Source organism: Oryctolagus cuniculus, chromosome 21, assembly GCF_051225735.1.
Source record: "Oryctolagus cuniculus isolate XC-2025 breed Fujian yellow rabbit chromosome 21, ASM5122573v1, whole genome shotgun sequence".
In the NCBI taxonomy this organism is placed as follows: Eukaryota; Metazoa; Chordata; class Mammalia; order Lagomorpha; family Leporidae; genus Oryctolagus; species Oryctolagus cuniculus.
Window position 1 is genome coordinate 34105328 of NC_142887.1, and position 12347 is coordinate 34117674.

The window sequence follows — 12347 nt, forward strand, 5'->3', positions numbered from 1 at the left end:
TGTGGGATGTGGCATCCCAGGTAGTGTTACCTGCCAGATGCCTGCCACTCCAATAGGAATCATAGACTGCGGTTTGGCTCATTTTATATTTGTGTTAGAACAAACACCTTGTTTTCTTGCAAAGCTCTTCAGAAGCAGCCAACCCTGTTTCAGTCTGGAGGTGCAGTAGGACATGATGGAGGTTGTTCAGCCTCACGGCTGAGTTTACCTTTCCCCATCTTTCAGTGAGTGTCCAACCCTCTGTCCTTCCAGGAAGGGAGCCACGTGTCCAGCCTGATGCACAGTCCCCTAACTAAGCCTCTAGTTACTCCTCACAGAAACCACAACTAGGCTAAGTGAGGGAAGGCCAGTTTGTCACTGGAGCGTGGTATTTCCTGTTCTTGGAAGCATTATCTGAGGGTCAAGACTAGACCTCTGTGGAGAGGGAGTGAATTTTCCCCATCTCAGCCTGGAGGCTCCTCCTTTCTCAGATTCCTCCCAGAACTGGGGTCTTAACTGCAGAAGCAAGGAACCCTGCCCAGCTGTCCAAGCTGTAGCATGGCTGGGAAGATTAGTTCTGAGACCTCTGGCACAGGAGAATGGTTAATGGAGGTTAGGGAATGTGCATCAGCGTCCAGTACTGAGGGAGAAAGGGATCTGGCATTCCCGCCATCTCAGCCCCCACAGTCACTCCACACAAAGAGGCAAGAACAAGGGTTTCTATCACAATTGAGTCAAACTCATAGTCTAAGGTCAGAGTCTGTCCTGGGCAGAATAGGTGTGAGGGGGAGTCCATGGACTTGACCTGAACTACAGCTCCCAGTTGTCAGGCTGAGCATTGGCAGGCTCACCAGCAGTGGCTCCATGTACAGTGTCGCACAAAGCAGCTGGGGCCTTTGAAGACCGGGAATAGGGTACTGAAGAGGGGGCTCTCTTCCCAGTCCACTGGTGTGGCTGCCACCAAACTGGGCACAATGGCACTGAGGATGGGTGGGCTGACAGAGAAGCCGTGGTTGGGGTCTGGAGTGTACTCGGTCCACTTGAGCAAGGCTCACTCAAACTGGATGGAGATCGTGGTGACTGAGCTGGCGGGCAGCTGAATGAGCATCTCCAGGAGGTGGGGCTGCAGGCAGTCCTGGGCAGGCTGGTAGTGGATGTAACTTGGTTTGTTCTCCTTGCCCTTGGATGTGATGGTGAGCGTGTGCACGTAGAGCCGCAGGTACCAGGGCACAGTGTCCAGCAGCAGCACGGGGAAGGCGCGGTATGGGTGGGTGTTGTACAGCAGGGTGCTCAGCTGCCCCTTCTGCAGCCCGTAGCCACTCACATAGTGCTGGGCGTGCAGGAAGGGCACCAGTGGGGCCTTGCTCTCTGGGGTCTCTTCCACTTGAGCTGGAGGTTGAGAGAGTTGTTGATCAGGGCTGTGTCGAGCGAAAGGGGAGGAAGATGATGCAACGGGCTGTGCAGGCATGGTCGTGGTTCTTAGCATTCTGCAGCAGAGGCTGGTAGCTGGATGGCCAGTAGAACATTCGCTGGGCGGTATCGGTGTGGATATGGCCAAGAAAGAGCTCCTCCACCAGATGGTCCAGGTTGTGGCACAGGTACTGCTTCTCCACCCAGACCAGCTGCAGCTCGTGCATGTGAAGTTCAAGGCTTTGGTGTACTCGCAGCCATTCTCCTCCCACCACAGGTCATAAGCCACGTCGTGCACCCAGGGGGTCCCCACGGCCAGGAAGCCCGGGCACAAGTGGTTCATGCGCTGGCTGAGCTGCTCAGTGACCACCTCTGAATGGCAGATGACCTGCCCGCTGTGCAGCTGGCAGTCAGCTTCCATGCCACCACGGATGATCCAGGAGGCCTGGCAGAGGTGGATCTTGCCTTGGATGATGAGAGTGTAGGTGGGGTTTGTTGCATTGGTTGCTGCCATAATAAAACTGGTAGGCCTGAAAGGTGTTGTGGTAGAATCTGGAAGACTGGGTGAGGAACTCTGGTCCTGATCTGACTTCGGGTCTGACTCCACCTGGCCCATGGAGACCCAGTGGCCCTCAATGGTGGGTGGCATCTGCATGGTGATGTGCATGCCATTGTGCAGATGTTTCAGCATGTGATGGCACTGGGATTCCTTGAAAGCCCTCCAGGCACTCTTGTCCAAGGACCTAGGACGGGTCCTGCTGTCTAGATGAGAGAGAGAGCAGAACCCTCTCCCAGCCTGTGCAGCAGGAGGGCCAGGAACAGGTATCTGAACAGGAGGCGACACGTCCAGGACATCTCCAGTGCTCCTCGGGGCGCGCCTGCTCGCCATGCTCCAAACCAGTGCTTGCACAGCCCCGCAACTCGGCGCGAACCGCCCTCCACCTCCAGCCAGGTCCAGCGAGTGCTCAGGCATGGGGCGCATTCCGACACCACTCCTTGGCTGCAGCCTGCGGGCGGCCGGAATAGACCCCAGCCTCAGGTGGCTACAGAGCACCCCATACCCGGTGGGCACAGTGCAGTGGTGCGAGGCACGCACTTGCTCAGCACTGTCAGGCCAGGGTCCGTGGCCGGCCCGCGTCCACATCATGGCCTCTTGGCGAGCCGCCCCGGCCTCTCCTCGCCCGGCCCTGTGTTCCCCACTTTGTTCGGCAGTGGAGAGAGGGGCCCGGAGCTGCAGCCCTCCCCTTCCCCCACCTGCGGCCCCCGCCCAGGCTGCCAGCCCTGGCACTTACTGCCATCATCCTCCGGGTCCATGCCGCCGCTCGACCCAGCAGGTGGCAGCTGTTGGCCCCATGCTGAGGCCACTGCTGGCCCGGGGCCACCCCTACCACTGCCACTCCAGCTCCTGTGGTCCCCACTGGGCTCCATGCATGGTGATCCTCTCGCACAGTGTTGTGTGGGGACTCTGCCTGGCCCCAGCTGCCTGGCCCCAAGGGCAGCAGCACCAGCAGAGAAAGTGGCATAGCTGCTGCCATGCCAGTGGCTGCTCCCACATAGGTCATCTCATTTCTCCTCCCTCCTCCCAAGCAATCGCAAGGGTCCAGATCATGTAGCTCCCTTCATGGCTCTACACAGGGGGAGGCCACCTCTGCCCCCGGGAGGTATGGGGGGGTGGGGTTCCAGTCCTTCTGGGGCAGATGGGCTAGGTGGAATGACTTTTACTTTCGTTTTTGCTTCCTGATTACTCTTAGCCCATTCTCTTTCCCTGCCATCTTCCTCTGAGTCTTTGGGCTCTCCCAAGTCCTGTAAGGCCTTTAAGGTCTTGTCCTCTTTGGACGAAACTGCATTACCCATACTGAGGGTTTCACTTACCCTGAGAGACTGCTTAGCCTCAGCCGAAAAGTTACGGTTCGAGCCCCACGTTGGGCGCCAGATGCAGGGTCTTAGTTCACCCGAACAAGGATGGACTGGGTCTGAGGAAAGGTAAGTGTGCCGCTTGCCCGTTCCACAGCCTTCTGATCCCGGAGACAATCAGATGAAGAGGGGCGTCAAGTCAAGCAAGAACTCATTTATTGCACGCATAACAAAGCCTTTTAAAGCACAAAACTGCAGAGTCATTGGGGCAGGGCATAAGGACCAACCAATCACTTAAAAGGTCAGTTTATGGGGCAGTTTTTTATAGGACTAGCCATATGTCTATACAATCGTCATCAGTTGTCATCACTTCCCCTGATGTTGTGTAGCCAATTAGCTTTGGGTTCCACCCACCTTACTTCCTTTGGGCACCATCTTTGAATTTCCTCCTGTGCCTAATTACCCGCACATAGACAGAACTCTTCCATCTACTGGTTCCCTCTCTAGATGCCCACAAAGGCCAGGGCTGGACCAAGCAAAGCTGGCAGCCAGGAACTCAATGCAGGCCTCCCATATGGGTGGTAGGCACCCAACTACTTGAGCCATTTAACCTGCTGACTCTCAGGTGTGCATTAGCAAGAATGCTGGAATTAGAAGCAGAGCTGAGACTCAAAACCAAGTGCTCTGATACGTGAGGCAGTGAGTCCAAGAGACATCCTAACTGCTATGCCAAACACCTGTCCCTAAATTTATCTCTTTTTTTAAAGATTTATTTACTTGAAAGAGTTAAAGAGAGGCAGAGAGAGAGAAAAGTCTCCCATCTGTTTGTTCACTCCCCATTTGGCCACAATGGCCTGTGCTATGCCGATCAGAAGCCAGGAGCCAGGAGCTTCCTCTGGATCTCCCATGTTGGTGCAGGGTCTCAAGGACTTGGGCCATCTTCCACTGCTTTCCCAGGCCATAGCAGAGAGCTGGATCAGAAGTGTAGCAGCCTGGACTTGAATTGGTGGCCATATGGGATGGCAGCACTGCAGGTGGACGCTTTACCCGCTACGCCACAGCACTGGTCCCCGCATTGATATCTGAGGTTGATAACACACCCTGTTATCAACCAGTTTTGTCATCTACCTGTTCCTCAGCCCCTACCTTCAACTCCTGACTTGCAGCCCAACCTCTCTTTTGCACTTCTTAAGACCTCCAGACCACCCCATGGAGGATACTGCTACCCTCCTCATCCACTGGTAGATAATTAAACTTGCTCTTTCTTTAATCCTCCAGCTTTGTCCTCGTTAATCCGGCACTGTTGATGAGGACTTAGATTTCAGTAACACTTCCACTAATGAGAGTCCATACTCCACATGTTTAGACTTCTCTCAGCCAGACAGGACAGACCTGATGTCAAAGCTCACACATGAGGAAGAACAGGGAAAGAACACTCAAGGCTGCCTGGTGCCCAGGCTTTAATTCTAGGATGCCACTTATTCCTATTTTTCAAAAATGGAACTCTTCCTGGTACATCTCTTCCCTTTTGTTCAGGAAAAGGGATGATAAGAGACCACCTGCTGGTGAAACAAGCAAACCTAAATTTTCATTATTTAAAACAAAAAAGACAAATAGAGTTCCAGGATGTGGGCCAATGTAGGAAACATGGGGCTTGGCACTCACAGCTTCATAACAAGAGAAAAGCTTAACAAACTGAAAATTAACTTTTCTTGGATACACGAGAGATGAGGTCACAGACAAAACATTCCTCCGAAAACGGATGTGACTGGCATATCAAAGAATCACAGGTTTCCCCAGGCAGAGGCCCCTGCTGGAGGTAGAACGTGGGTGGGAAATCACAAGTGGTAATAGGTGAATCCTGGGGGTCAATGTGGACTAGCTTAAGTGTTGAAAACTCCTTGGGCTGGCATTGTGTGTAGTGGGTAAAGCTGCTGCCTGCGATATCAGCATCCCATATGGGCACCGCTTTAAGTCCCAGCTGCTCCACTTCTTCTCCAGCTCTCTGCTAGTGTGCCTGGGAAGGCAGCAGAGGATGGCCCAAGTCTTTGGGCTCCTGTGCACACCCACATGGGAGACCCAGAAGAAACTCCTGGCTCCTGGCTTCAGATTGGCCTAGTTCCAGCCGTTGTGGCCATTTGGGGAGTGAACCAGTGGATGGAAGACCTCTCTCTCTCTCTCTCTCTGTCACTCTCTCTAACTCTGCCTTTCAAATCAATAAATTGCATGTGCAAAGGAAGTAAAATCACCCCTAGATGAAGTATTTGCAGTCCCAGGTTCATTGACATGTTAGTCACCATTGCCCAGCCAGAACAATTAGAGAAGAAAAAGAAACTAAAGGACCCCAGCTGGAAAGGAAGATGTGAAATTATGTTTGCATTAGGTGTGATCATATATGCATAAATTTTTAAAATGAATGATCTACTTGCCTATTTGAAAAAGAGAGAGAAAGAGAGAGGGAGAGTGAGAGAGAATCTTCCATCTGCTGGTTCACTCCCCAAATGTCTACAACAGCCAGATCTAGGCCAGGCCAAAGCCAAGGACCAGGAACTCCATCTAGATCTCCCACATGGCTGCAGGGGCCCAAGCACTTGGACCATCTTCCACTGCTTTCCCAAGACCCTTATTAGCAGGAAGCTGGATTGGAAGTGGAGCAGCTGGGATTCCAACCAGTGCTCTTTTTTTTTTTTTTTTGAACCAAAGTAAACTGATCTTTTAATTCCATTTTCCATGAACTTTTTTTTTTAACTTTTATTTAATGAATATAAGTTTCCAAAGTACGAATAATGGATTACTATGGCTTCCCCCCCATACCGTCCCTCCCACCCACAACCCTCCCCTTTCCCACTCCCTCTCCCCTTCCATTCACATCAAGATTCATTTTCGATTATCTTAATATACAGAAGATCAGCTTAGTATACCTTAAGTAAGGATTTCAACAGTTTGCTCCCACACAGAAACATAAAGTGAAAAATAATAGATGATTTTTTTTAAATGATGATGAAATCAGATCAGACCTATTGTCATGTTTAATCCCAGTGAGAGTCAAGTTGGGAGTTGATAGTTTCTTTTCTTTTCTTTTTCTTTTTCTTTTCTTTTTTTTTTTTTTTACAGAGGATCAGTTTAGTATGCATTAAGTAAAGATTTCAACAGTTTGCACCCCCATAGAAACACAAAGTGAAATATATTGTTTGAGTACTCGTTATAGCATTAAATCTCAATGCACAGCACATTAAGGACAGAGATCCTACATGAGGAGTAAGTGCACAGTGACTCCTGTTGTTGACTTTACCAATTGACACTCCTGTCTATGGCATCAGCAATCCCCCTATGCTCCAGTCATGAGTTTCCAAGGCTATGGAAGCCCCTTGAGTTCTCCGACTCTTATCTTGTTTAGACAAGGTCATAGTCAAAGTGGAGGTTCTCTCCTCCCTTCAGAGAAAGGTACCTCCTTCCTTGAAGACCTGTTTTTTCCACTGAGATCTCACTCACAGAGATCTTTTGCCAGAGTGTCTTGGCTTTCCATGCCTGAAATACTCTCTTAACCCACTTTATCCACTGCACCACAACACCTGCTACACAAAAAACTGTGAAGCCTCAACAAAAGTACTGTTAGAACTAGATAGGCTCAGGGCCAGCGCTGTGGCGCAGTGGGTTAAAGCCCTGGCCTGCAGTTCTGGCATCCCATATGGGTGCTGGTTCTAGTCCTGGCTGCTGCTCTTCCAATCCAGCTCTCTGCTGTGGCCTGGGAAAGCATAGAGGATGGCCCAAGTGCCTGGGTCCCTGCACCCATATGGGAGACCCAGGAGAAGCTCCTGGCTCCTGGCTTTGGATCAGTGCAGCTCTGAACATTGTGGCCATCTGGGGAGTGAACCAGCAGGTGGAAGACTTCTATCTCTACCTCTCTCTAACTCTGTCTTAAAAATAAATAAATCTTAAAAAAAGAACTAGATAGGTTCAGTAATATTGGAGGGCACAAAGTCAACATATGAAAAGCAATCATGGGGACAGCACCATGGCTCAGTGGGTAAAGCAGATGCCTGCAGTGTGGCATGCCCTATGGGCACTGGTTTGAGTCCTGGCTGCTCCACTTCTGATTCAGCTTCCTGATAATGTGCCTGGGAAAGCAGTTGAGGATTACCCAAGTGTTTGATCCCCATACCCACCTGGGTAACCTGAAGGAAGCCTGGCTCCTGGCTGCCCAGCTCCAGCCATTGTGGCCATTTGAGGGGTGAACCAGTAGATAGAAGATCTCTCTATCTCTGTCTCTTTTTCTCTCTCTGTAACTCTGCCCTTCAAATAAATAAATATGAAAAAAGCTATCATATTTATACACACAACAATGAACTGTCCAAAAAGTAAATTAAGAGAATCTTACTCAAAAGTGTCATTGAAAAGAATAAAATTCTTTTTTTAAGATTTCCTTATTTATTTTAAAGTCAGAGTTACAGAGAGAAGGAGAGGCAGAGAGAGAGAGAGAGAGAGAGAGAGATGTCTTCCACCCACTGGTTCAAGCCCCAGATGACTCCAATGGCCAGAGATGTGCCAATTCGAAACCAGGAGCCAGGGAGCTTCTTCCAGGTCTCCTACATGGGTGTAGGGGCCGCAGGACTTGGGCCATCTCCTGCTGCTTTCCCAGCAGAAAGCTGGCTCAGAAGTGGAGCAGCCAGGACTCGAACCGGCATCCATATGGGATGCCCGCACTGCAGGCAGTAGCTTTACCCACCATGCCACAGCACCAGCCCCAAATAAAATTCTTAAGAATAAGCTTAACCACAGAGATGAAGAGTTTCACATGGATAAATACAAGTCAGAAACAAAAGAAAGAAGATCTAAGCAGAAAGAAAATAACCCCAAGATCAAGGATTGAAAGGCTATTAAGGGGACACTATTACCTGTTCCTAACTCCCAGCACTTGTGAAGGTGGCATCATTTGGAAATAGTCTTTGTGCATATAATTAAGATCAGGTCATAGTTGATTGTGATGGCCCATAATATGATAGGACTGGTGTCTTTCTTTTTTGACAGGCAGAGTTAGTGAAAGAGACAGAGAGAAAGGTCTTCCATCCATTGGTCCACCCCCCAAATGGCCGCTATGGCCAGCATGCTGTGCCAATCCAAAGCCAGGAGCCAGGTGCTTCCCCTGGTCTCCCATGTGGGTGCAGGGCCCAAGCACTTGGGCCATCCTCCACTGTGTTCCCGGGCCACAGCAGAGAGCTGGACTGGAAGAAGAGCTCCCCGGACAGAACCGGTGCCCCAACCAGGACTAGAACCCAGAGTACTGGTGCCGCAGGTGGAGGATTAGCCTAGTGAGCTGCAGTGCCGGCCTGGACTGGTGCCTTTTAATAAATTTATTTATTTAAGGAATTTATTTGAAGGAGAGAGAGAGAGAGAAATAGAATGGAGGGAGAGGGAGAGAGAAAGGGAGGGGGGAGGCAGAGGGAGCTCTCCCCACCATGGTTCCCCCCTCAGATGCCCACAGTGCTGAGGCTGGACCAGGCTGAAGTCAGGAAGCAGGAGCTCAATCCAGGTCTTCCACAGGGGCAGCAGGGACGGAAGCACTTGAGCCATCGCCTGCTCCCTTCCTAGGCGTGCGTATGCAGAAAGCTGGGTTGGAGGCAGAGGGGAAACTCGAACCCGTGCACTCTGAGGGGATGTGGGTGACCCGAGGTGGGGACTCAGCCCCTGCACCCCACACCCACCCATCCAAGCGCGAGTTCAGAACACACGTGTCCCCTTGGCTTTGGGGAGCACACCTGCATTTTCCAGGGTCGGCCCTGTGTCTCAGATTCAGTCTCTGGCTTTGAACTTGGACCTCTTCCTTGGAGTTTCTCAAGCCCTGAGCCAGGGACTTTACCTCCTGAGAGGGCAGGCGACACCTGCACAGCAGGTGCGTGGAGGGCAACGTTCTTTTTCCACCACGATGCCAGAAAAAGCCCCTCTGCTGTTTCCGGTGAGTGCGAGAGCCCACACTGCTGAGGGTTTCCTCTGTCTGCTTCCCTCTCAGAGAAGCCGCATTAGTCTTCTGCCCATGGCTGCTTTGGAGCCAAGAGTCCTTCACGTCCTGGCCATCACCACTGCCTGCAGGGGTCTTCCTGCCTCTCACTCCCACCATGGATTCCCAAGGCCATGCTCCTCATTGGAAATCATGGAAAAGGAGTTTTATTAACCATGTATTTATTTATTTATTTGAAAGGCAGAGACAGAAATAGAGATAGAGAGAGAGAGGTCTTCCATCTGCTGGTGCACTCCCCAAATGGCCGCAACTGCCGGGACTGGGCTGGCCCAAAGCCAGGAGCCAATAGCTTCTTCCATGTCTCCCATGTGGATGCAGGGGCCCCAGGACTTGAGCCATCCTCTGCTGCTTTCCCAGGCACATTAGTAGGGAGCTGGATCAGAAGAGGAGCAGCTGGGTTTCAGGCCAGCATCCCCTACGGGGATGGCAGGCAGAGGCTTAACCTACTATGCCACAGTGCTGGCCCTGGAAAAGTGTCTTGTAACCACCTGGTGTTTTGATAACTGGGCACTCAGGCAAATTGGCCATCACCAGGGCTCAGGGCTCAGGTCCTCATGTATCTGCCTCCCTGTTTCCTTATTATCATGTTACAATGGTTTATTTGACAGGGAAAGGGGTAGAACTGGAGGGACATATCTTCTATCTGCTGGTTTGTTCCCCAAATGGCTGCAACAGCCAGGGCTGGACCAGGTCAAAGCCAGGAGGCGGGAACTCCATCCAGATCTCCCACGTGGCTGGCAGGGACCCAAGTACCTGTGCCATCATCTGCTGCCTCCCAGTAAAGCTGGATTGGAATCACAGAGCGGCCAGGACTTGAACCAGGCACTCAGACATGGAATGTGACATCCCAAGCGACAGCTTAGCCTGCTGTGCCAGTTTTGGGGTGACACAGTTCAGTCCTAAGAGGACCCAGGGGAACCTGCTCTGTGGGCTGGAGAGTGGGCAGGGCTAGGAGTCTGGGTTCTCCTGGGGTCTCCTTCCCAAGACTCCAGTCACTCTACTTCAATATTAGGAGGGACAGGAGCTGGGCTGAAGGCACGCCTAGGGTGAGGAAGGGATCAGAACACCCTATACTCTCCAGGGCCTGTGAAGTTAAATGCACAGAACCGCTGGTCCAAGTGAGAGAGGAAAAAATGCATTTACTCTTCTGCATGGGAGAGTGGCAGGACCTGCAGATACTTCCTGGAAAGGGCTGTTTCTGGCTTTGTGGCCCAATGGTCTCTGCCACTACTCAACTGTGTCCTTGGAGCGAGAAAAGAAGCCACAGACAGGGGCTGGTGTTGGGGCACGGTGGGGGAGGCTGCCACCTGTGGTGCCTGCATCCCATATGGACACAGGTTTGTAGTGTCCCAGCTGCTCCTCTTCCAATCCAGCTCCCTGCTGTGGCCTGGGAAAGCAGCAGAAGATGGCCCAAGTCCTTGGACCCCTGCACCCACATGGGAGACTGGGATGGAGTTCTTGGCTCCTGGCTTCAGGGGCTGTTGTGGTCTTCTAGGGGAGTGAACCAATAGATGGCGGATTCTCTCTCTCTCTCTCTCTCTCTCTCTCTCTCTTTCTCTCTTTCTCTCTCTCAACTCTGCCTTTCAAAATAAATAAATACATAAAATCTTAAAAGGTCACAGACAACAGGTGTGTACTGAGCAGGTGCTGTCAGCAGCCTGAGGCTGTGTCTTCTCTTTCCAGTTCGCTGGGCATTTAAAGTGGGACAGGAAAAGTTATTTCTGAGGGCCCCAGTTCCCTCCGAGGGGGAAGCTGAGGTCACTCCCAGGAGGGACCCGAGCCCACCGGCTGCCGTCCTGGGCCCCGGCCTGGGAGTCTCCAGCAGGTGCTTCCTCCCTCAGAGGCTGCCACGGAGCAAGACCAGAGCCACAAAGGCTGTTCCTGTAACTGACGCTGCAAACCCATGAAAGCCTGGGATGGTAGTGACCAGGGACCGGGGCGTGTAGGGTCCCACCCCTTGGAGCAGGGAGGGAGCTGCCGGCTCAGAGTGAAGACCCCAGGAGTGGAGGTCATGGGAGATTGCGCTGTGTGGCTAGGAACCATGTCCCGGATTCCAGTGTGGCTCCTGCTACTTGCCCAGTGCGCAGGTGAGGGAACTGGGAACCCCCGGAGCCCAAGCCCCCTGCCCCTGCGCGCCTCTTGCCCTGCCCCATGTGCTGAATTTGGCCCCTAGGTGGTGGCCCTCAGCCGGCCTTGCACCAGCCTCCGACCGCGTCTTCGGCCCTGGGGACCACGGTGCGTCTCGCCTGCACCCTGAGCCGCGACCACAGCGTGGGACTACACAGCATCTACTGGTATCAGCAGAGGCCAGGCCACCCGCCCAGGTTCCTGCTGCGGTACTTCTCGCACTCCAACCAGCGCCACGGCCCCAGGATCCCTCCTGGCTTCTCTGGATCCAAGGACGTGGCCCGGAACAGCGGCTACCTGATCATCTCGGAGCTGCGGCCGGAGGATGAGGCTGTGTATTATTGCGCCATGGGCAGCCTGGAGGAGGAGATGGAGAGGAAGAGGGGGGAGGAAGAGGAGCCTGCGGCCTCAGGGTCCCAGGTGCCCAAGGACAGCGTGCCTTGAGGTGGAGACACCAGGATCGGTGCCACCTGCCAGTTCCAGGAGTCCCCAGGCCACCCTGGAGTGTCTCTTGGCATGGGCAGTGTTGCTGGAAGCCCCCCGGGTTGGAGGCTGGGGTGAGGGATTAAAGTTCCTGTGTCTTGGGAAGTCGCAGTGCTGTGTTTTGCTGGGCACTGGAGCAGTCAGGATGGGTGGGGCGCAGTTGCGAGCCAGGATCCCAGAGAGCTTGGCCATTACCGCTGGCTTGGCTGGGCAATGTGGCCGGGGGCTCACCCCAGATCACAGTGCTGGGGTGGGGGAACAGCTGACCAAAGCACCTGCGTTCTTGGTGGGGGTGGGAAAGGGACATCCTTGCCAAGGACGTGCCTTTCTGTAGGCATCAGCTGACTCATCAGCTGAGTTTACAGGGCTAACGAGCGTAGGGACACCTTCCCTGGGTCTCTGGGGGAGGTGACCTGGGGGTGCAGAGAGCTCACCTTGGTTCTATTGAGATTCTGGGCTAAATAGTTCTCAGCTGTGG

At 52.8% G+C, this 12347-nt stretch overlaps 1 protein-coding gene and 1 pseudogene across 1 annotated transcript; one reads left to right on the forward strand and one right to left on the reverse strand.

Moving 5' to 3' along the window:
- Positions 1-671: 671 nt before the first annotated feature.
- On the reverse strand, positions 672-2244 carry LOC127485421 (protein APCDD1 pseudogene; annotated as a pseudogene).
- Positions 2245-11431: 9187 nt separating this feature from the next.
- Positions 11432-11912, forward strand: LOC100328957 (pre-B lymphocyte 1; the record flags this gene model as incomplete). Its single annotated transcript, XM_089323566.1, has 1 exon — positions 11432-11912. A coding segment is annotated over one exon (399 nt), but the record flags the coding sequence as incomplete, so codon positions are not given.
- Between the last annotated feature and the right edge of the window lie 435 nt (positions 11913-12347).